Source organism: Gadus macrocephalus, chromosome 4 (genome assembly GCF_031168955.1).
Source record: "Gadus macrocephalus chromosome 4, ASM3116895v1".
Lineage (NCBI taxonomy): Eukaryota > Metazoa > Chordata > Actinopteri > Gadiformes > Gadidae > Gadus > Gadus macrocephalus.
Genome location: NC_082385.1, coordinates 5,240,766 through 5,263,265, shown reverse-complemented (window position 1 = coordinate 5,263,265; position 22,500 = coordinate 5,240,766). Strand labels below are relative to the sequence as shown.

At 46.4% G+C, this 22,500-nt stretch overlaps 6 protein-coding genes across 9 annotated transcripts in view; 4 read left to right on the top strand and 2 right to left on the bottom strand.

The window, feature by feature from the left end:
- slc26a5 (solute carrier family 26 member 5) overlaps positions 1-7,849 on the bottom strand; it is a 13,972-nt gene extending 6,123 nt beyond the window's left edge. For 2 of the 4 annotated variants that reach the window (XM_060049613.1, XM_060049614.1), the window contains exons 1-7: positions 7,666-7,837; positions 6,824-7,003; positions 4,208-4,347; positions 3,592-3,702; positions 1,135-1,313; positions 300-464; positions 1-49 (exon numbers count right to left, since the gene is read on the bottom strand). The exon at positions 1-49 is cut by the window's left edge and continues 187 nt beyond it. In XM_060049613.1, the coding sequence (XP_059905596.1) occupies positions 1-49; positions 300-464; positions 1,135-1,313; positions 3,592-3,702; positions 4,208-4,347; positions 6,824-6,981 (802 nt within the window). In that variant the 5' untranslated portion in view covers positions 6,982-7,003; positions 7,666-7,837. Of the gene's footprint in view, positions 50-299; positions 465-1,134; positions 1,314-3,591; positions 3,703-4,207; positions 4,348-6,823; positions 7,004-7,665 lie in introns of all 4 variants that reach the window. The other 2 variants (XM_060049615.1, XM_060049612.1) reach the window with 2 other exon arrangements.
- Positions 7,850-9,736: 1,887 nt separating this feature from the next.
- Positions 9,737-10,636, top strand: LOC132455674 (histone H4). The gene has a single exon (XM_060049581.1). It carries the CDS (start codon positions 9,789-9,791, stop codon positions 10,098-10,100), a length of 312 nt encoding a protein of 103 aa, XP_059905564.1. The 5' UTR covers positions 9,737-9,788; the 3' UTR covers positions 10,101-10,636.
- A 140-nt stretch (positions 10,637-10,776) lies between these two features.
- LOC132455673 (histone H2B 1/2-like) lies at positions 10,777-11,238 on the top strand. The gene has a single exon (XM_060049580.1). It carries the CDS (start codon positions 10,805-10,807, stop codon positions 11,180-11,182), a length of 378 nt encoding a protein of 125 aa, XP_059905563.1. The 5' UTR covers positions 10,777-10,804; the 3' UTR covers positions 11,183-11,238.
- A 1,794-nt stretch (positions 11,239-13,032) lies between these two features.
- Positions 13,033-13,809, top strand: LOC132455671 (histone H1-like). The gene has a single exon (XM_060049578.1). The coding sequence runs from the start codon at positions 13,085-13,087 to the stop codon at positions 13,700-13,702; it is 618 nt and encodes a 205-aa protein (XP_059905561.1). The 5' UTR covers positions 13,033-13,084; the 3' UTR covers positions 13,703-13,809.
- A 771-nt stretch (positions 13,810-14,580) lies between these two features.
- On the top strand, positions 14,581-15,186 carry LOC132455672 (histone H3). The gene has a single exon (XM_060049579.1). The coding sequence runs from the start codon at positions 14,653-14,655 to the stop codon at positions 15,061-15,063; it is 411 nt and encodes a 136-aa protein (XP_059905562.1). The 5' UTR covers positions 14,581-14,652; the 3' UTR covers positions 15,064-15,186.
- Positions 15,187-15,975: 789 nt separating this feature from the next.
- tmem19 (transmembrane protein 19) overlaps positions 15,976-22,500 on the bottom strand; it is a 7,166-nt gene continuing 641 nt past the window's right edge. Inside the window, exons 3-8 of the mRNA XM_060049645.1 lie at positions 21,482-21,595; positions 18,926-19,063; positions 18,732-18,808; positions 17,964-18,141; positions 16,947-17,156; positions 15,976-16,754 (exon numbers count right to left, since the gene is read on the bottom strand). Coding sequence (XP_059905628.1) covers positions 16,594-16,754; positions 16,947-17,156; positions 17,964-18,141; positions 18,732-18,808; positions 18,926-19,063; positions 21,482-21,595 — 878 coding nt within the window. The 3' untranslated portion in view covers positions 15,976-16,593. The remainder of the gene's footprint in view (positions 16,755-16,946; positions 17,157-17,963; positions 18,142-18,731; positions 18,809-18,925; positions 19,064-21,481; positions 21,596-22,500) is intronic.

Genomic DNA, 22,500 nt, shown 5'->3' with positions numbered 1-22,500 from the left:
CCGTGGCAACGTTGGTGCTGCCAAGGTCCTGCACCACCGCCACCAGGGTCTGCACACGCACACACAAACAAATTCATAAACACACACACACACCCCATGTTCATAAACACAAGCACACACACATGTTCATAAACACACACAAACACATTCATAAGCACACACACACACACACACACACACACACACACACACACACACACACACACACACACACACACACACACACACACACACACACACAATTACATTCATAAGCATACATCCGTTCACGGTGCGTGACATTATGCGGGCGTACGTACGTAGACGGTGGCCAGCACTCCGCTGTATCGAGGGGTCCGGACCCCGAACAGGTACTTCAGCTGGGAGACGCACACCTGGATGGCGGCGGCGGTGGTGAAGCCGCGCACCAGCGGCTCCGTCAGGTAGATCGCCACGAAGCCCAGCCGCAGGGCGCCCAGCAGCAGCTAGGAACCACAGGGCGTTAGCACAGAGCAGCTAGCAGCAGCTAGGAACCACAGGGCGTTAGCACAGAGCAGCTAGCAGCAGCTAGGAACCACAGGGCGTTAGCACAGAGCAGCTAGCAGCAGCTAGGAACCACAGGGCGTTAGCACAGAGCAGCTAGCAGCAGCCAGGAACCACAGGGCGTTAGCACAGAGCAGCTAGCAGCAGCTAGGAACCACAGAGAGTTAGCACACTGAGCAGCTAGCATCACCCAGGAACCACAGGACGTGAGCACAATCAGTAGCTAACAGGATCAACCAGGATGATAGCACGCTGAGTAGGTAGCGTTAGCCACCACTAAGTAGCCATCAGTTCAGCTCCCTTTGTATACAGATGCTTCATGAGAACCGCCGCCCGATTGGCTGCAGTCTGTCAGCTTAGCGGTAAGAGCGTCTGATCGCTGCGCAGTGAACAGGTGCTAATGCAGGTTCTGCCCCGTATCAGGCAAGGGTCAGGGGTCAGGGGTAAGACCGGCGTCAGGGGTCAGGGTTAAGGTTGTAGGTTAAGGTAGGTGTCGGGATCAGGGCTAAGTTCTGGGTCAGCGTTAAGGTCTGGGGTTAGGGTTAAGGTCAGGGGTTAGGGTTAAGGTCAGGGGTCAGGGGTTAAGGTTAAGTTCGAGGGTCAGGGTCTGACCTGGATCAGGCCCACCAGCGTGGTGAGGGCCACAGCGACCTGCACCCTCTGGGCGTCGCGGGCCCCCAGGTCCACGGTGGACACGTTGCTGCCGTTGGCGGCGGGGATCGGGAACATGGAGTCAGGAGCCTCGCGCACCACCACCCCCCCGATCATCAGGCTCATCACCGCAAACGTACCTGGAGGGCACACACACAGGAGGTCACAAACAGGAGGGCATAAAGAGGAAGTAACAAAGAGGAAGTCACACACACACACACACACACACACACACACACACACACACACACACACACACACACACACACACACACACACACACACACACACAGGGAGTCACACACACAGGAAGTTACACGACACGATTATTGACACATGTAACAGATAGTGTGCATGCTACAGACTGTAGCTGTGATAAAAGAGAGACGGTAGCTGTGATAAAAGACAGACTGTAGCTGTGATAAAGGACAGACTGTAGCTGTGATAAAAGACAGACTGTAGCTGTGATAGAGGACAGACTGTAGCTGTGATAAAGGACAGACTGTAGCTGTGATAAAAGACAGACTGTAGCTGTGATAAAGGACAGACTGTAGCTGTGATAGAGGACAGACTGTAGCTGTGATAAAGGACAGACTGTAGCTTCGATGAAGGACAGACTGTAGCTGTGATAAAGGACAGACTGTAGCTGTGATAAAAGACAGACTGTAGCTGTGATAAAGGACAGACTGTAGCTGTGATAGAGGACAGACTGTAGCTGTGATAGAGGACAGACTGTAGCTGTGATAGAGGACAGACTGTAGCTGTGATAGAGGACAGACTGTAACTGTGATAAAGGACAGACTGTAGCTGTGATAAAGGACAGACTGTAGCTGTGATGAAGGACAGACTGTAGCTGTGATAAAGGACAGACTGTAGCTGTGATAAAAGACAGACTGTAGCTGTGATAAAGGACAGACTGTAGCTGTGATAGAGGACAGACTGTAGCTGTGATAGAGGACAGACTGTAGCTGTGATAAAGGACAGACTGTAGCTGTGATAGAGGACAGACTGTAGCTGTGATAAAGGACAGACTGTAGCTGTGATAGAGGACAGACTGTAGCTGTGATAAAGGACAGACTGTAGCTGTGATAGAGGACTGATTGTGATAAAGTATTGGCACAAAAAACCCAGCCTTAAATTTAATTTCGTGCTGACTTATGAAAACCTTAAAATATCTTTATTTTATTCTTCCTTCCTTCCTGCTTCTGCAACTGGGTGGGTGGACTCAGATTCACGACGAGGGCAGGGAAGGATTTATGATCCATCAAAGATAAACACGCCAGACAAAGGAGTGGCCATGAAGATAAGAGCAATCTCGGACTACTTTGCAATGTACCGTGACGACAGAAGCACCTATTCACGAGAAACGCTGAAGCCTTGCTCCAGAGCTATGTCCCGTAGATTTACACTAGGGCTGAAACATTTGGGGAAATAATCGAATTACGATTATTTGGACCAATATTGCGTATTTTGACCAATATTATCTATGTAAAGTTCCTTATGTTCTTCTCTTATTGACTTAACAAGCAATACATCATTCTATAGTATGACCAACACATTGGAAGCAGTGAACATATAAACTGCTCTTTCCTTTAGGCCTGGATAGATAGATAAAAAAATAATAATCGCAGCCTTTGCGATTTGCAAATCGCATCCTATTATTACTCCCTCCCGCTCCCTCCGCTCAACCTCTGCTGGACAACTATGTATCCCCACATCACGACTCATTACAATGGGTGCCCGGTCATTCAGCTGTTCAGCACCCAGGCTCTGGAACTCCCTCCCCCCACACATAAAACAGTCAGACACCATTACAACCTTCAAGTCACAACTCAAAACTCACCTGTTCAAACTCGCACACAACGTCTAACTGATCACTGTCTTGATTGTTTGCTTGTTTTGTTTTGTTTTTCCACAATGTCTTGTTTTTAACGATTTATGATGATTTTATGCTCTGTAAGGTGACCTTGGGTGCCTTGAAAGGCGCCTCTAAATTAAATGTATTATTATTATTATTATTATTACATTGCGATGTCGGTTAGAATCCATTAATCGTTCCCTCCACGTCTTAACTCCTAGTTATCCAGCCTCCTAGTCGCTCCCTGGACGCCTGGCGCTGGTCCAGCAGTGGCTCCGGGAGGAGCCCTGTGGACCGGGCAGGAGGTCAGAGGTCAGAGGTCAGAGGGTGATGCCACAGCGGAGGAGGCTGTACAGCTCCTCCTCTAAGGAGGCACTGATGGTTCCTCAGTCCCAGAAGCTCTGGTTCCCTCCGGAACAGCAGCCCAGGACCTCTGGGGACCAGCGCCCAGGGTGGGGTGGGCCACGGGGAACCCAGTGGTGTCGCAGCACTGACCCCCTGACCTCTGACCTCTGACCCCTAACCCTCTGACCCCCTGACCCCCTGACCCTGGGGCTCACCGACGGAGATGTGTCGGGACGTCCCGAAGAAGGTGTAGAGGAGGACGGGGTAGAAGGAGGAGTAGAGGCCGTAGACAGCGGGCACCGCCGCCAGCATGGCGTAGGCCAGACCTACACACCGAACACACACACACACACACATTGGAACCTTCCCATCGTGGAACCTTCCCCCCCGCCCTTATCTCTCACTGTTAAACAAACAGTTGATCTGAACTCACACTGTGGGCAGCACGGGTAGTGTGTGGTAATAGTGTGTTGCGTGGCTAGTGTGTTGTGTGTGGTAGTGTATGTTGTGTCTAGTAGTGTGTGCTAACAGTGTGTTGTTTGTATAGTGTGTAGTGTGCAGCAGTTCGTAGTGTGTGTTGTGTGCAGTACTGTGTTGTGTAGCAGGCTAGCAGCGTGTGTAGTAGTGTGTTGTCGTGGAGTGTGTAGAGTGTGGTAGTGTGTAGCGTGAAGTAGTGTGTGCTAACAGTGTTTTTGTATAGTGTGGAGTGTGCAGCAGTGCGCAGTGTGTGTTGTGTGCAGCACTGTGTTGTGTGGCAGTGTGTTGTTGTGGAGTGTGCAGCGTGTGGCAGTGTGTAGCGTGTGGCAGTGTGCATCGGTGTAGCGTGCGTACCCTGGGGCAGCTGCACCACGCCGGTGCTCAGCCCGGACATGACGTCGTAGAACAGGAAGGAGCGGAGCGGGTAGGAGGGGAGCCAGGACAGGATGGGGAGGAGCCGCACCGCCACCCCCCGGGCCCGCTGAGAGGTGCACCTGGGGGGTCAGGGGTCAGAGGTCAGAGGTCGGAGTAAACGGGAAAATTGACTGCATTTATACCGCGCTAACCCGTGGCCACTCATAGTTTTGTCCGTTCACGCACACATTCACACACCGACGGCGGTGTCAACCACGCAAGGCGACAGGCAGCTCGTCGGGAGCAGTCAGGGTGAGGCGCCTCGCTCAGGGACACCTCGACACTCAGCTAGGAGGAGCAGGGGATCGAACTAGCGACCTGCCGGTTGCCAGCCAACCCGCTCTAACCCCTGAGACACAGACGCAGAGGTCAGAGGTCAGCTGCTGAGACGCTGGCCAGTGGATCCGACACACACCAGCAGTCAGCAGATCATTAACAGAGCGGAGAGGTTTACTACGTTACGGTTAGCTGCTTTTGTGCCACCAGCTCGCTAACGAGCCATGAAGAGGCGTAGATAAACACAGACAGGTCATCAAGGAGCAGGTAGGGGTTAGACAGTGCAGAGACAGGTCATCAAGGAGCAGGTAGGGGTTAGACAGTACAGAGGCAGGTCATCAAGGAGCAGGTAGGGGTTAGACGGTACAGAGGCAGGTCATCAAGGAGCAGGTAGGGGTTAGACAGTACAGAGGCAGGTCATCAAGGAGCAGGTAGGGGTTAGACCAGGGATGGGCAACTGGCCGCCCGCGATCCAAAAGAGAGAGACAAAAGCTCTTCAAACTACCCTACCCATATTTGTTTGAGGAGTGAATTTGGCGTCATCAAAATTGGTCTGTGTAACAAGCAACGCCGTTAACGGTCATGCGGTTCCTCTCGTCAGTCCAAGTATTTTTTATTATGGAAAAGATCCGCTCAATTGGAGCATTTGTGCCAGGCAGACACATCGCAAACTGAGGCGTGCAACATATTATGCATAAATGCACGTACATCTCCACCCAGCGCTCGTCCACTGGTTTTCCACCAGCATTCCACTGTGCGACCATCCCTGTTGTGTATGCCCTCACGGATGAGGTTTCGTCGAACGATTTAAGGATCGGGCTATAATAAAACCATGTAGGATATGTTAGTGGTTGGTGGAAACACAGACTTTTTACCAGAGCCACAACTACACAGGAATCGGCACTCAAAGTGTCTCATGCTGTCTCGCTGGAGCTTGCCAAAACAAGGAAGCCATTGTCAGATGGCAAAATTGTAGTAAGTTGAATCTGAAGTAGTCGAGAAACTAATTCAGAAGTTGAGCCACTAACTCAGAAGTACAGGGCCGAGATTGAAAAATTGCAGGAGCAGTCTAACGATCGTTTCCAAGAGTTTCACGTGACGCAACCACGGATTGCGTTATTCACCGACCCTCTCTCTGGTGCTGTCAGCGAACGAACACCCATCAGAACTGCAGCTCGAACTCTGCGGTTCGAAACTGAGAGAGGCATTTCATTTTGGAGACTGCTACCAGAGGCACGTTTTTCACTCCTCAGGGATTTTGCTCTCTCAATGGCCAGCATGTTTGGGAGCACTTACATTTGTGACAGACGTTTTTCAATAATGAAGCACATTAAGTCAAAAGGGAGAAACAGGCTCACGGACGACACTCTTTTTCATCTGATGCGGATTGGATGCACAAAGATTGACATCGATTTTCAGTCTATTGTGCGCCAGCAGGCGAAACCACAAGTTTCTCCTTAAGAGAGAGCCTGATTTAGGATACCTGCTGTGGGTGAGGTTGGCCATGTGTGTGGGGGAAATGTGTGTTGATTCAGAAAGTGGAGTGGGGGCAAAAATAAGATGCACTGAATATGATGCTAGTGGTTACACTTAATGTTGGGACACTGTTTTCAGTTTTGTGCCATCATTGAATGATGATATGAGCCCTTTGCACTGAAAAAAAACGAATCACTCATGTGCCTGTTCTAGTTTCTTTTGAAACATTGCATTTGAGCATGGATAATCTAAAATGTATCTATGTTGGTTCAATAAACATACAGACATATATATACATACGTTTTGTTCTTATTTTTAATTATTTTGTAGCTTCTCTCATATCCGATTAGTGCACGTCATGTGGCCTTCTGATGATGATGAAATATTGTGTCCCTCTTATAATGAAAGTCGCCCATCCCTGGGTTAGTCAGCACAGAGACAGGTCATTAAGGAGCAGGTAGGGGGTTAGACAGTACATACACAGGTCATTAAGGAGCAGGTAAGGGCTAGACAGTACAGAGACAGGTCATTAAGGATCTGGTAGGGGCTAGACAGTACAGAGACAGGTCATTAAGGATCTGGTAGGGGCTAGACAGTACAGAGACAGGTCATTAAGGATCTGGTAGGGGCTAGACAGTACAGAGACAGGTCATTAAGTATCAGGTAGGGGTTTGACAGTACAGAGACAGGTCATTAAGGATCAGGTAGGGGTTTGACAGTACAGAGACAGGTCATTAAGGATCAGGTAGGGGTTTGACAGTACAGAGACAGGTCATGAAGGAGCAGGTAGGGGTTAGACAGTACCTGAGTCTCTGGGCCAGCCTGTGTTTGATGGAGGTCTCCACTCTCTGGCGGCGATGGAGGAGCTCATCTTGAAGTCGATGCTCATTGAACGCCGGGCGCGTGACGCAGTAGGTGGGCGGGGCCTCGTCATCCGTGGACACGCCCCCTTCCTCGTCCATGGTTACCTTCGACTTTCGACCCCTGAGATCAGCAGACGTAGAGACCACTGGCTCAAGTCCCACCTCTATATATACAATTCTCCTTCATCAGGAACATTTTCTAGCACATAATATACAGTGAGATAGTTGTACAACAGATACAACCTGTACTATAGATGTACAACAGATAGATCCTGTACTATAGATGTACAACATTCATTAACATAGCATAAAGCTGTACAACAGACAGAACCTGTAATATAGATGTACAACAGATATAATAACCTGTAGATCTACTCTCCACCCTGGACGTCAACAGGATAGCAGTCAAATTGAAACCACATCAGACTGTCTAGGTGGACTAGTGAAGGTGTACTGGTTATGGTGTACTAGTAGAGACACCAGTAGAGGTAGTAAAGGTGTACTAGAAGAGAAACCAGTAGAGGTAGTTAAGGTGTACTAGTAGAAAACACAGTAGAGGTGGACTAGTTACGCTGTACTAGTAGACACCAGTTAAGGTTGACTAGTTAAGGTGTATTAGTTAAGGTGTAAACCAAAGTAGCGTTGTATAAGTTAAGACGTAAGTTTACTAATGTACTAGTACTGACAGCTGAGCCAGGCAGTTGGACTGAAAGCGACCCGTGGTAGAGGAGTCAGTTCTACCGCGCGCCGCTGAATGTATCCCCGTATCGGTCACGTGCTTACCTATGAACCCCGAGTAAATTGAGGACACCCCGAGAAGAACGCGAGCAGAGCCGAGGATCACGGCTCACCACAAAGAGGAAGAACACGAACAGAGCCGAGGTCACACGGCTCACATCGAAGTGTTTACGGAGCCGATGGAGACCCGGGCGATGGGCGGGTCGACGGACACGCGTCACACGCCGCTCCCTACGTCATGACTTCAGTCACGGGACTGAACGCAACAGTGTGGTTCCGGAGGTAAAAATCCCATTCAATTTCTCCATAGAGGTTTTGATTAAAAAAATGTCGTAACCATCCAAACGGACACTGCTCTATAGAGAATTATCTTTCGAAGGATACACAATATTTATGTAGACTCAATGTGAAGCACTTTGAGTCTGCCTTGTGTATGAAAAGTGCTATATAAATAAAGTTGCCTTGCCTTGCCTAGACCTTGATTGGTCATGCATGCATTGACATAAAATTTATATTTTATAATGAGATTGATTCTAAAAAACGGTTTCTTTGAACCTCGTTATTTTACATAGAATCCTATGTACAAAATATCAAATGATCTGAATAGTAACAAATCAGACTCTATATTAAAACACTACTGTACAGATAGTAGATATGTTACGCCTTAAATATTGTTATAAAATGTCCTTGTTGCTGTTACATGGGACACAATGTTTTATTTTGTCGAATTGTGAACCTAGTTGTGTGTAGATGATTCAATGACTGTGATGTTAGGATAAGGAATAATAAGGAAATATCTGGACCGACGGTATGGTAGAACACAACACAGAACCGCTTCGTACAGCCTATATCGCCCCAGCATTGCGTTCAAACACGTCCGTCTGTTCCTGGGTGACTAATCAGGTGCAGAAAAATGTAATGTATCGGTTCAGGTTGTGGTCGACGTTTGGGGAAGTAGGAGCCCGTAATAGTTTGGTTCAGTAGGCAGACTGTATACTGTAGGACTACTGTCCCTTTATTATTCACAGCACTTTTCTCGATTAGATGTAATATTCTGGCACGGCAGAGCAGTGAAGGTGGAGTAGGCCTACCTCCGCCGCCGAACACTTACTATTATTACCTGTTGTTAAGCTGTCAACCTGTCATGAATGTCTGGATGAGGAAATCCTCTGTACTTCTCTCATCTATCAAGAAGATACGCCATTAACATGTCCATTACTGCCACACATTGAGGTGACTGCTTATGCAGTGTTTACCAACCTGTGGGCCACAAAACACGTACTGCACATAATGAATGAGTGGACAAATTGTCAATGTTGGCAATATGTAACAGACAAGCTCAGAAGAAGAAAAAACTGATTTCAAGGGAATGTCTTTATTCTCTAGGAAAGAGACTTTCAATTCCGTGAACTGATCTCCCTTTAAGTAGCTCAAAGTCTGGGGGACACACACGACTGTACCAAACGGTAGGCTACTATAAAAAAAAAACTGTCGGAGCGAGGCTGGGACACACCACATGAAGTTGAACCTAGAGTTGAGGAGGCTAGAAAACCTCCAGCCATCGGCGCTGCAGCCACCTGCAGACCATCTCAGAGAACGCTCGTTTGACATCTCATGTAGTTCTGTGTGATTTGGTTACTACAATTCCCGCCTCTTGCTACAAGTTCCTCCTCCTGCTACAACATCCGCCCCGTCCACGATCCGCTTCCTGTCTTGCAGTCCTCAGAATTACTATATATATATATATATATATATATATATATATATATATATATATATATATATATATATATATATATATATATATATATACATATATATATATACACACACAATACATACATAAATATGAATACACAATAAACACTATACAATTCATAGTATTGTGTGGTATATACATGTATACTATTGTGTGTTATATACATGTAATCAATAGTGAAAACGTTTAACATAAATAATTAATAAAAACCGCTTCAGACTGCACAAACAAATAGTATAGTGTTGTTAAATGAATGAAGTCCATGAATAAATTGATGGTCTCGGAACACTGGGCGCGGCCTGTGCTGGAGCTCCCCCCCTTCGTCTCTCTCAGGTCCTCAACCCGCCCTTATAAACCCGGAGCAGGATTTATAGGACAATTCACTTCAACCTCAATATCCTACAGAATCATGTCAGGTCGAGGCAAAGGAGGAAAGGGACTCGGGAAAGGCGGCGCTAAGCGCCACCGTAAAGTTCTCCGTGACAACATCCAGGGCATCACCAAGCCAGCTATCCGCCGTCTGGCTCGCCGAGGTGGTGTGAAGCGTATCTCCGGTCTGATCTACGAAGAGACCCGCGGTGTCCTCAAGGTGTTCCTGGAGAACGTGATCCGTGACGCCGTCACCTACACCGAGCACGCCAAGAGAAAGACCGTCACCGCCATGGATGTGGTCTACGCCCTGAAGAGGCAGGGTCGCACCCTGTACGGCTTCGGCGGTTAAACATGATCACCTGCTCTCAAACGAAGGCTCTTTTAAGAGCCGCCCAAATATCATGAAAAGCTAACCTGCATTTATCGTTCCTATGTCAATGATTCTCATGTTGATAAGAACATGGATTGTTGTCATGAGTTTAAACAAATTAATCCCCTTATCGGTACTAAATAATGACTACCCCGTCGTCGATGAACTCAAACCTCGATGAAACGTTTAAGCGCTGAAGAGGCAGGGATAATTCTACCGTAGATGTATACCTTGAAAAGATTGACCGATCGAGTCCAACCAATAAGTACAATGCTTTCACTCAAGATTGAATTGAACAGGAAACAATGTCTATTGGTTAACCAGCAACGTAATCCATTGATATAACAAATATTGAGCTTTGTTTAAAGCTTTAATTTAAGCCATGTTTTGATATGGGTTTGTATACTGAACCGGCCAGCTGGACCAGTAAAAATCTAACCAGTAAACGTCTGAGATGAGATCAACTATGAAGCTGTTTAAACGTTTAGTTGAACTATTAAATGTTGTGGTTGAGAGGGTGTGCCAATCATTTGCTGTAAAGTTGTGATACCGCCCAGCGCCGCATGGTCGCGCGTTCCTTATTCTTCAGCCAATCACAGAAAGGGACCAACACTGTTGATTTGCATGTGCCTCCTATAATTATGGCAGCCAAACGCTGGCCCCATTCTGATTTTAGCTTCATCATGCCTGATCCAGGACCCAAATCCGCGCCGAAGAAAGGCTCAAAGAAAGCTGTCTCCAAGACCGCAGTCAAGGGCGGCAAGAAGCGTCGCAAGACCAGGAAGGAAAGCTATGCAATCTACGTGTACAAGGTGCTGAAGCAGGTCCACCCCGACACCGGCATCTCCTCCAAAGCGATGGGGATCATGAACTCCTTCGTCAACGACATCTTCGAGCGTATCGCCGGTGAGGCCTCTCGCCTTGCTCACTACAACAAGCGCTCCACCATCACCTCCAGGGAGATCCAGACCGCCGTCCGCCTGCTGCTCCCCGGGGAGTTGGCAAAGCACGCCGTGTCTGAGGGCACCAAGGCGGTGACCAAGTACACCAGCTCCAAGTAAACTGACAATTTACAACCAATCCAACGGTCCTTTTAAGGACCACGCAATTCTGCCTAAGATCTTTCCTTCTGACTATGAACTGCCTCCAGATGGGGTTATACGCTAACACATTGGCCGCCGGGTAGAGTCGATCAGTTTGCCGGTGTTTCCTGTAACTATTAAATAGCCTCTAAGTTACCCTTCCCGTGGTATGTCTCACAATAGCATACATAGTCGTTGTCTCCTTGAGTATTTGTCCTGTCAAATACAAGTAGGCTGATTTAAAACCGCGATCCAAAACGTTTGAGCCTATTTAACAGCTGAGCATTGATTAAAATGGTACATGAACACACTAGATTTGTACAGTCTAGGTAGAAACTTGAATGGGTGCATTAAAAATACAAGGTGGCCTTCATCTTAGTTCAGGGAGGTTGTCAAAATTAAAGAAAAAGTAAATATAGTTGCATAGTTTCGACTGATTTCTGATATGGCGGACACCAGAAAAAAAACTCAGACTCCTTCCATTACCAATGTTATATTGTAGGAGAGAGTGGGGTAAGATAAGCAATTTTTTCTATGAAAGCACACATTTATTTTAGGATGTCCATCCAAATGATAACAATGCATATGACATAGGTCTGTGAAAACATAACTTCTCCTAAAAAAATAAGTCTTGTGGCTCAACCGCAGTTTGGGGGTAGGTTGAGCCATGGGGGGTAAATTGACCGATTTACTCTTTCACGTTGAATGCATTTCCCTTTTCCAAATAGTCGTATATATTTTCTCATGGTAATGTTAAACAATATAAAACCTGTAAATATTCCATTGTTTTTCCACTGCTCTGATGATTCTCCAACCTTGATATCCAGTGCTGGTCGGGATCCTTTCCCTTTCTTGGCATGATGGCTTTTCTACAATGTTAAAAATATGAGAAACAAAATCAGTTAGGTAATGCTACATTGAAATACCACTTTATACTTTAGAGCCTTAACTTAACTTAAGTTCAGGGCATCATGGTGGTGTCTGTGAGCTGAACAACTGGCTCAACCTACCCCCCAGCATTTGGCTCACATTGCCCCACACAGCCACCATTACGGAAACTGCCCAGTTTAAAAATTCAGGCTAATCGTTGCCTAAATTATTCCCATGGTTTTATACCTCAGCAAATCACCTACATGTATGACATATTTTTCCTCGTGGATACATTTGCTTTGACATAGTCATTATACCAACTTTAACATGTGCTTCTCTCCATCACAGCCAGATATAATTGATTGGTGCTTCCTGCATTCATGGTTAAATGAAAAAAATAAAGTATACAGTTGCCTAAATACAGGGGATGAGTCAACTGACCCGCTGGCTCAGTTTAAATCCACTCTCCCCAATATTACAGATGCTCTGTGGGCCCTTATAACGCAAGAGACCTAGATCGTGTGTTTACAAGCCACTAAAAAGGTTAATTGTAACCCTAATTACCGTCCTCTCTCAAACGTTGCTCAGAGTAACATGTTTGTCCGAAGTCTCTCTCATGTCTCAAGTCTGTCCGCATTAACAACGTCGCTATGTGGTTAAAAAATGAATCTTAAAGAAACTTAGGCGCTGTCATAACCATGTCACGTCACAATATAATGTTTTTTTTTATCATATTCTCTGAACATGTGGCGCATAAAACTCGGTACATATCAAGTTTAACATGTGTTCTTGTAGTTTATTGATGCAAAGGGGCAAATATTCGCGTAGTCTTTGAATTTCACCCGAATTGAATCAAGGAGAAAACACAAACGACCCGACCTTTCTGACGCCCGCTGAAGCGCTTGTGTGACTGAGTCTGTACGGTTCTCATCGTGCGTATAAGGACAGCCCACCGGCGCCGCTCAGCAATACTTCTCATACAGACACTCGTACTAGAACTATTACTCCACCATGGCTGAAGTCCCACCCGCCGTCGCTGTCCCGGCCAAAGCCGCTAAGAAGAAGCCCGCAGCCAAGCCGAAGAAAGCCGGTCCCAGTGTGAGCGACCAGATTGTTCAATTCGTGACCGCCTCAAAGGAGCGCAGCGGAGTTTCCCTCTCATCGCTGAAGAAGTCTCTGGCTGCCGGCGGCTACGACGTGGAGAAGAACAATAACCGCGTCAAGGTCGCGGTGAAGAAATTGGTGGCCAACGGAACTCTGCTCCAGGCTACGGGAACCGGAGCGTCTGGTTCTTTCAAGATCAGCAAGACCGAGGTCAAGAAGCCAGCCGCTAAGAAGGTTGCACTGAAAGTCAAGAAGCCCGCTGCTAAGAAACCCGTCGCCAAGAAATCCCCGAAGAAGGTGGTGGCCAAGAAGACGGCAGCCGCCAAGAAGTCTCCGGTGAAGGCGAAGAAGCCCGCAGCGGCCAAGAAAACCCTGATCAAGAAGGCGGCCAAGAGCCCAAAAAAGGCAACGCCCAAGAAGGCCGCCAAGAAGCCCGTCGCCAAGAAGGCACCCGCGGCCAAGAAGGCTGCCCCGAAGAAGGTCGGCAGGCCCAAGGCGGCCAAGAAAGCCCCCGCCAAGAAGTAAACACTACACCCCCAAACCACAAAGGCTCTTTTAAGAGCCACATACATCTACCAAAGAGTGATTCTGTTGTCTACCGACATACCTCAATGAAATTTGTTTTGAGTTTCCGCTTATCCGGGGTCGGGTTGCGGGGGGACCAGCTCAAGCAGGGGGCCCCCGTCTTCCCTTTCCCGGGCCACATTGACCAACTGACGGGGGTGATCCCGAGGCGTTCCCAGGCCAGTGTTGAGATGTAATCTCTCCACCTAGTCCTGGGTCTTCCCCGAGGTCTCCTCCCCACTGGACGTGCATGAAACACCTCCCAAGGGAGGCGTCCAGTGGGCATCCTTACATCCGTTCCTAGCGAACGCAATACCGCCCCCGCTGCTCCGATCCTCCGGCCAATCTCACGCTCCATAGTAGGCCTACAGCTGTTCGAAAAAAGAAAAAAAATCCGTCGCAAATATGTTAGGGAACAATATTTAATGTTGGAATCAAATCAACACATTTAAACCACGTTGCTACATACCGCAACTGATTTGGACCAAATATAAGATCATTAGCCATGGCGAATTGGCGTTTGAATTTTCCCGCCTAACCGTATGGGCACAATCGAGAAATATTGATCAAATACATTTTTATAGTACATTCGTTACATATTTAATTTTGTACTGTTCACTTTTGTTATTCAACAAATGTTGACCAAATAGCTTAAATTGTACAGACTATGGACACATTTGACGTATACTTAAAATGTACACACAAACGTAGTTGTAGCTTTTCTCTGTATAGTTAGGGGACGAGTCACATGTGACGTGAAAACCGAGCTTCATCCAATAGCATACGTTTTAGCCTCTACGCATTCTTCAAAACGGCCAATCAGCGTCTAGCGTTTGTTTGCTTCTGGTATATAGTCTCCTGCAGCCCAGAGAGGAGCACACATCGTCAAGACGAACCACATCTAACCAGCCATGGCCAGAACCAAGCAGACCGCTCGTAAGTCCACCGGTGGCAAAGCGCCCAGGAAGCAGCTCGCCACCAAGGCGGCCCGTAAGAGCGCCCCGGCCACCGGCGGCGTGAAGAAGCCCCATCGTTACAGGCCCGGGACCGTGGCCCTGAGAGAGATCCGCCGGTATCAGAAGTCCACCGAGCTGCTGATCCGCAAGCTGCCCTTCCAGCGCCTGGTGAGGGAGATCGCTCAGGACTTCAAGACCGACCTCCGCTTCCAGAGCTCCGCCGTTATGGCTCTTCAGGAGGCCAGCGAGGCCTACCTGGTCGGCCTGTTCGAAGACACCAACCTGTGCGCCATCCACGCCAAGAGGGTTACCATCATGCCCAAAGACATCCAGCTGGCCCGCCGCATCCGCGGAGAGCGAGCATAAGGCGACCGCGTCACATCCCAACAACGGCTCTTTTAAGAGCCACCAAATACACTGAAGATCTTTCCTTATTTATCCTTCCTGGCTGAGGCCAAGCGACAACTTTTATGCAAAAATTGTGCCCTCCATCGACATTGAATGTGCTACATTGAAATACAATTTGCACTGATTAATAATACATTTAATAAGATTGTATAGGTCTTTCTGTGATAGGCCTACTTGATTAGAATGCATTCATAAATAATACAATTTCACATGACTAATCGAACATGTTTCTAAATCAAAATAAGTGACTACGACACAAGGATTCCATCACAATAGATTTATATTAAGATTGGCGGTGGGGTTAAGGAACAGACTTGTTTTTGCCCGGGTTATCCACATTTAGACGTTTACTTTCAAATACTTAATTTTGTACAGAAGGGAGGCCACTGACATAAGTAGCAGAATCGTAACTGTTGAAATGTGATACTTAAAATCATTTTCCCAAAACGTCCAATGCCCTGATTAAAATAATTAGCTGTAATAAGACGACTGAGCCAGAAGCAGGCGATTTGACGCTACCATTATCAGATATAAGTTTAAGACGTAATACGGCCACCTCGTGGGCATCGCATGTATAAATTGGACTGCTACTGCAACGACGAGGAGCTCACCGAACTCCTGGGTGCAGTGACCACCGCCCAGGCCGTCTTACTGCCCACGAAGTGATTCAGAAACCCGCCTTGACACCCTGAAGGCTCTTATAAGAGCTGCCAAATCTTTACAGAGTGCTGAATCTGATCAATTCTAGCATGTCATGAAGATAGCTGCGCTTCAGCACGTCAAGCCTCTCAGCTGAACCTCATTAGCAGGTCAATTAGTCTGGCGTGATGAGATTCAGGTGAGAATCTTGTCAAATCAAACCGTGACAACTAAAGCAGAAATGCATTTTTATTGAACTTGTTTAATGTTGACAGCTTACTGAGGTGAAGAAAGGAAAGTAGTGAGTTTGTCTTTAAAATGATTACAATTCGATAACAAAACCAAGATGCTTACGAAGGTAATTGTGTAGAAGCGAAACACATTAAAAAAATCGAACAGTATTTGCTTTTTTTGATGCAGACCCTTCATCGTTTAGATGGTTAAATAATGTTTCTTTTAAAACTTGCATCTCCACACACTTAGGGCCGTTAGCCAATAGGAAACAGTCACTCTGACCATCCACAATCAAATCCCATCCCCCAATTTTTTTTAAATGAAGGTTTTTAATTTAGTGTTCAATTTGAGATGCATGTTACATTACATTGCACCTTAAATCATGTAAACATTCCAGAATCACATTCATCATCATGATAAAAATATTACACACAAGAAGACACTGAGGTTCAGAGAAGGTCAGGACGACTCCATAGATGTCTGGGGGGGGCGGCAAGTGGCTGAGGGTGGGGTCTACAGGGGGAGGGTGGTGGTGGTGGAGGGTGGGGCCTACAGGGGGAGGCTGGTGGTGGTGGAGGGTGGGGTCTACAGGGGGAGGCTGGTGGTGGGTTGGGTCTACTGCGGCCAGGCGCCCCAGGCCAGGCCCGGCAGGATGAGTGCGACCAGCAGGGAGGAGAACAGGTTGACGGCGTTGTTGTCCAGGACGGGTTTCCCACTGATATGTCGGGTGGTCATCGACTCGTAGCTCACCACCTTCCCCACGCTGCTGTCGAAACCTTCACACACACACACACACACACACACACACACACACACACACACACACACACACACACACACACACACACACACACACACACACACACACACACACACACACACACACACACACACACACACACACGTTAGTGGGTTGCTCCAAGCTATAAACTGCATGTTAGCACTCAATTTCTAGCGTTAGCTCATACCTGAATACTGCATGTTGGCTCCCAGGAAGGAGTCCAGAAGGGATCCCAATAAACCGGCGACGCCCCCGTACAATATGATTGGCCACTGTGGATTGGCCAGGTTCAAGTCGTTGACAAAAAGCAGCTGGCTAACAAAGTAAGCCGCACCCACAGCGAGGCCACCAAGGAAGCTGGCAAACAATCCCACGGAGGTCACGCCTCCGTTAGTACCTGAGGGGAGGAGCAGGTTAGCGCATGCTAGCACTAGCCCATGCTAAGACAGGAGAGGACATGCTAACAATAGCCCATACTAAGACAGGGGAGGACATGCTAACACTAGCCCATGCTAAGACAGGAGAGGACATGCTAACACTAGCCCATGCTTATACAGAAGGACATTCTATTTAATACAGGCTTTGCCTTATGGGCTTGTCACGTGCACACTCTTGTGCGCTCTGAAAATTTCAGCAATGCACCAATCAACGAGGGCCCCGCCCACAATCCAAACGGCTCAGTGGTGCACAGCAGCGTTTTACAAACCTTTTTTTTCCAGCAATTGCTTGAGCTTGCTTGAATAACAACAAAACCATCATAGATCTAGAACAGAACTATCATAGATCTAGAGTTATAATAACAGAGCTGTCGTTGGGTTTTGCTCTTGCGGTGTCAAACCGTCTCCTTTATTCCTAGTAGCAGCATGTAACCATGGCAACAGTGGCTCACATTGTTGTAAGGCAACCTGCAAAGAGTGTTTTCCTGGCAATCTGGATCCCACATTTAAAAAACGTGCATCTCCAAAAGGTAAAGGACCTCTCTGACGACAGTGGTCACATCCAAACCAAACCATCAGTCCCTTTTCAACCAGTCACAAGCTTCAAAGCGGCCCAGGGACATGACACCTTGCCTGCTAGCTAGCATTAGCATTAGCATGCTCTTGGCTAATGCAGCCACAGCTTCCTCAGAAGATTCACACAACGACATGTCTGGTTAACGACGTGAACTCAACGACTCTAGCCCTGATTGGTCACAGCGGCTCACCTGCGGGCACCTCCTCCCAGGTGGTGATGAGTCTGGGCCGTGATTGGCTGAGGACGGGCCCGACCTCCGAGGCCCAGGTGTCCCCGGTGCTGCAGGCCAGGGCCCCCAGCAGGGCCAGACTCATCCAGGAGGCTGAGTAGTGCTGACTGAAGTCCACAGGGAGCTCCCCGGGACCCGCCTGTAACAGAGGAGCTAACATGCTACGCTATTCATCTCAGGTGGTAGAGGAGCTAACATGCTACGCTATTCATCTCAGGCGGTAGAGGAGCTAACATGCTACCCTATTCATCTCAGGTGGTAGAGGAACTAACATGCTACGCTATTAATCTCAGGTGGTATAGGAGCTAACATGCTACGCTATTAATCTCAGGTGGTAGAGGAGCTAACATGCTACTCTGTTCATCCAGATGAAAGAGTAACTGACATGCTACGCTATTCATCTCAGGCGGTAGAGGAGCTAACATGCTACCCTATTCATCTCAGGTGGTAGAGGAGCTAACATGCTACCCTATTCATCTCAGGTGGTAGAGGAGCTAACATGCTACGCTATTCTTCTCAGGTGGTAGAGGAGCTAACATGCTACGCTATTCATCTCAGGTGGTAGAGGAGCAAACATGCTACTCTCAGTTAGAAGAGGAGCTAACATGCTCATCTAGATGGAAGAGGAGCTAACATGCTACTCTGTTACTCTCAGTTGGAAGAGGAGCTAACATGCTACTCCCTTCATCCAGATGAAGAGGAGCTAACATGTTACTCTGTCATCATTACCTCGATCATGTAGAGCAGAGCGAGCTCTGCGGGAACGCCTCCGTTACAAAACACCTGCACCCAGTTCCTCTGACCTCCTGGGGGGGGGGGGGGGGGGGGGGGAGAGAGAAAGAGAGAGGCGGAGAGATCTGATTAACTCCTATGCCGTACATAAACAAGTGTCTATAAACCAGTGTTTAAAGGCTTTGACCTACCCTCCTTGTAGTTGGCGTCGATCTTGCTCTTGACCCCGCCTCCCCAGCGGCTGAGCCGAGACGAAGAGTAGAAGAAGAAGAGCAGCGAGACGAAGAAGCTGAGGTTGGCCATGCACAGCACGAAGCCCACCAGCACCGCTGTAACATCACCCTTCATGTTAATATACCATTATAACATGCCATCATAGCATTATAACATAGCATTACAGCATTATAACATAACATTAAAATGTTATCTTCTAATAGCAACATAGAACATAGCATTGTAGCATTGGAACAACTCCTAGCCTCATTTCAGCATTCCATTAGTAGACATTCTTTACTATTCAATTTATATTAGACTCCGGAAATTTGTTCCAACAGCCCTAATATATATATATATATATATATATATATATACACACATATATACACACACACACATATATATATATATATATATATATATATACACATATATATATATATATATATATATATATATATACACATACACCTAATATCACACATTATAGATCATATGACTGTCAATACCTAAACCCAACTCTAATTATCACCCCTAGGAACCAAGTGACCGACCATCACCGCCTAGCATGAGAAAGCTTTCGTATGTAAAGAAAAAAATATCATTTGACAGGTCATATAATTTAATCTAATCTTCAGGGTTTTATTCCGAGAATCTGAAGTCTTGTGAGCAGACTGCAGACTGAGATTGTGTTGGAGGCGGGCCACAATTTATGAAAAGCTGTCTCTGTAGAGATGGATTTGGACTTTGAAGGGATGAATGAGTGTGTTGATCCGACCCTTTCGTCTCTCACAGCGCCACGCTGACGTGTGACGTGGGAGAATTATGACATTCAGTCCACTGTGCTAATCGATTAAAGGAGCCAACGTCTAGTATAAGCGGCCCTCTGTAGTCGGACAGGGATCCACGCCTGATAGGACACTGCTCACATAACGCTCCCGTTAGAGGAAATAAACATAAAAAGAGAACGCAAGACACGATCGATTAAAGATGAATATTGATCGTGACCGTTTAAAAATAAATAAAAAATATTTATTAAATAAGAAAAAGTGTTGCTACTGAGTTACTAACTCTTGGTAAGTAGTGTGTTAATAACTCTTATAAAGTACTGAGTTACTAACTCTTAGTATGTACTGAGTCACTTACTCTTAGTGAGTACTGAGTAAGAGAATGCATGTATTGGAGAGCTGCTGGTTCATGTTTAACAACAGACGTGTTACCGTGACTGAGCCCCACATCCCACTACACGTTAACACAGTTAACGTTGCTCATCACCTCAGAGACTAGGGATGGGCATAATTAATCGATGCTCGATAATTGATCGTTAAGAAATGCGTCGATCAATTTATATTGTTATCGATCAAAAGGACGTTGTGTTGCATACTGTGAGTCTTGAAGCATTTAATTGAATATAACCCTGCCGACTGGTGGAAAGTGAATGGAAGAAGGTTCCCCAGGCTGTCAAAGTTAGCGCGACAATACCTCTGCATCCCCGCAACTTCGGTCCCGTCAGAGCGGGTGTTTTCTGCTACTGACAGTTACAAGGCTGCGTTCGCGTCTGACCCCCGAGCATGTTAACATGCTTATATTCCTAAACAAAAATATGTAGGCTGGAGTTACTGTATGGACAGTAGGGACAGTCACCACCGTATGTGAGTCGCTCTTTTTTTTTTTCTTAATGTGTGTTGTCTCTCGCTCCGCTTTTCTTTCGGCTTGGTGCCTCTTGGAGTCGTTACATTTTGCCAAAACTGTGATATTTTAGCAACAAGTTCCGCCTTATATATGTTCAATAAGGTATTGCTTTTAGATAGACTAGTTCATGCAATTGTTTGTAAATGGGTGGCTCATCTTTTTGTTGCGAGCCTTTTCCGCGTGCCGGCTGCAGCCTTTAGGCATTATATGTCGGCCTTTTCCCCCCCTTTTTTTCAAAACAGTTATACAGTTTAATGCCCACTTTTAGCCTACTGCCTTTGTTTGATTATTTTTGTCCGATAAATTAGCTACTTATTGTAATTGGAATAGGGTACAGATTTAGTCTTGTTGAATCGTTTCCAAACCTTTAAGAGCGCGTGTAGGCGCATTGTTCGGACTTTACGAGCGCCGCATAGGCCTATAACCTATAATGCCTGTATTTATTATTTTAAAACTGTTAAACAGTTGTAGGTCTTCAAGTTAACTGTATTGTATTAATTTTGGCCCATACATTATTGTTGGAATAAAGATTTCATTGATAAAAACATTAGAAAAAAAACATAGAAAAAGTTAATGATTAATCGATAATTGATCGATAACTCTAGCGATGCTCGATCAAGAAAATTTCTTCAAATGCCCATCCCTATCAGAGACGTAATCCATAATCCAGACTCTCCCAATATACTGAAGATAGAGAAGATAACTGAGGAAGCCCTCCGAGATCTATGGGAAGTCAAAGATAGCTTGCTTTATTTTTGAGTAAGCAGTGGGCGACAAGTGAGTGAGTGAGTGAGCAGTGAGTGAGTTAGTGAGTGTGTTCCTAACCAATGGGAGCTCACCTCCCAGCGCTCCGGTCCAGTCTAAGCTCCGCCTCTTCACGGCCCTGATAGCCAGCACCAGTGGGACCAGGAGGGACAGCAGCCATCGCCACGGCGACACGGGAGACAGAGTCCCTGGAATCACATTCAGTTAGACAACATACACAACACGGGTTTGACACACACAACACGAGTTAAACTCAACATGGATGCTATATTTATAGTTTGCAGTGATATATTCAGTGTTTAATTGTGGTCGATAGTTTTTTAAATGTGGTCGATAGGGTTTACATGTTTAAATGTGGTCGATAGTGTTTATATATGGTCGATAGGGTTTACATGTGGTCCATAGGGTTTACATGTGGTCCATAGTGTTTAAATGTGGTCCATAGTGTTTAAATGTGGGCGATAGTGTTTAAATGTGGGCGATAGTGTTTAAATGTGGTCGATAGGGTTTACGTGTGGTCCATAGTGTTTAAATGTGGGTGATAGTGTTTAAATGTGGGCGATAGTGTTTACATGTGGTCGATAGGGTTTACATGTGGTCCATAGTGTTTAAATATGGTCGATAGTGTTTAAATGTGATCGATAGTGTTTAAATATGGTCGATATTGTTTAAATGTGATCGATAGTGTTTAAATATGGTCGATAGTGTTTAAATGTTCTTTTCCCTCACTCTCCACCTCATCCCTAACTCTCCACCTCAAGCTGGTGTGTAGTGAGCGTTCTGGCACCGATTGGCTGCCGTGCATCACCCAAGTGGGTGCTACATATTGGTGGTGGTTAGTGAGGTCCCCCCTTCACTTTAGGCGTCTTTGAGTGTTATTAATTATTATTATTCTTCATGTTTAACCTCTGTTTTCCTTTTATTCCTAGTCTGTTTTACATAGTTTTGAATGATGACTATATGCTCTGTAAGGTGACCTTGGGTGTCTTGAAAGGCGCCTCTAAATTAAATGTATTATTATTATTATTATTATTATATAACATTAAACAGTGTGTGTGTGTGTGTGTGTGTGTGTGTGTGTGTGTGTGTGTGT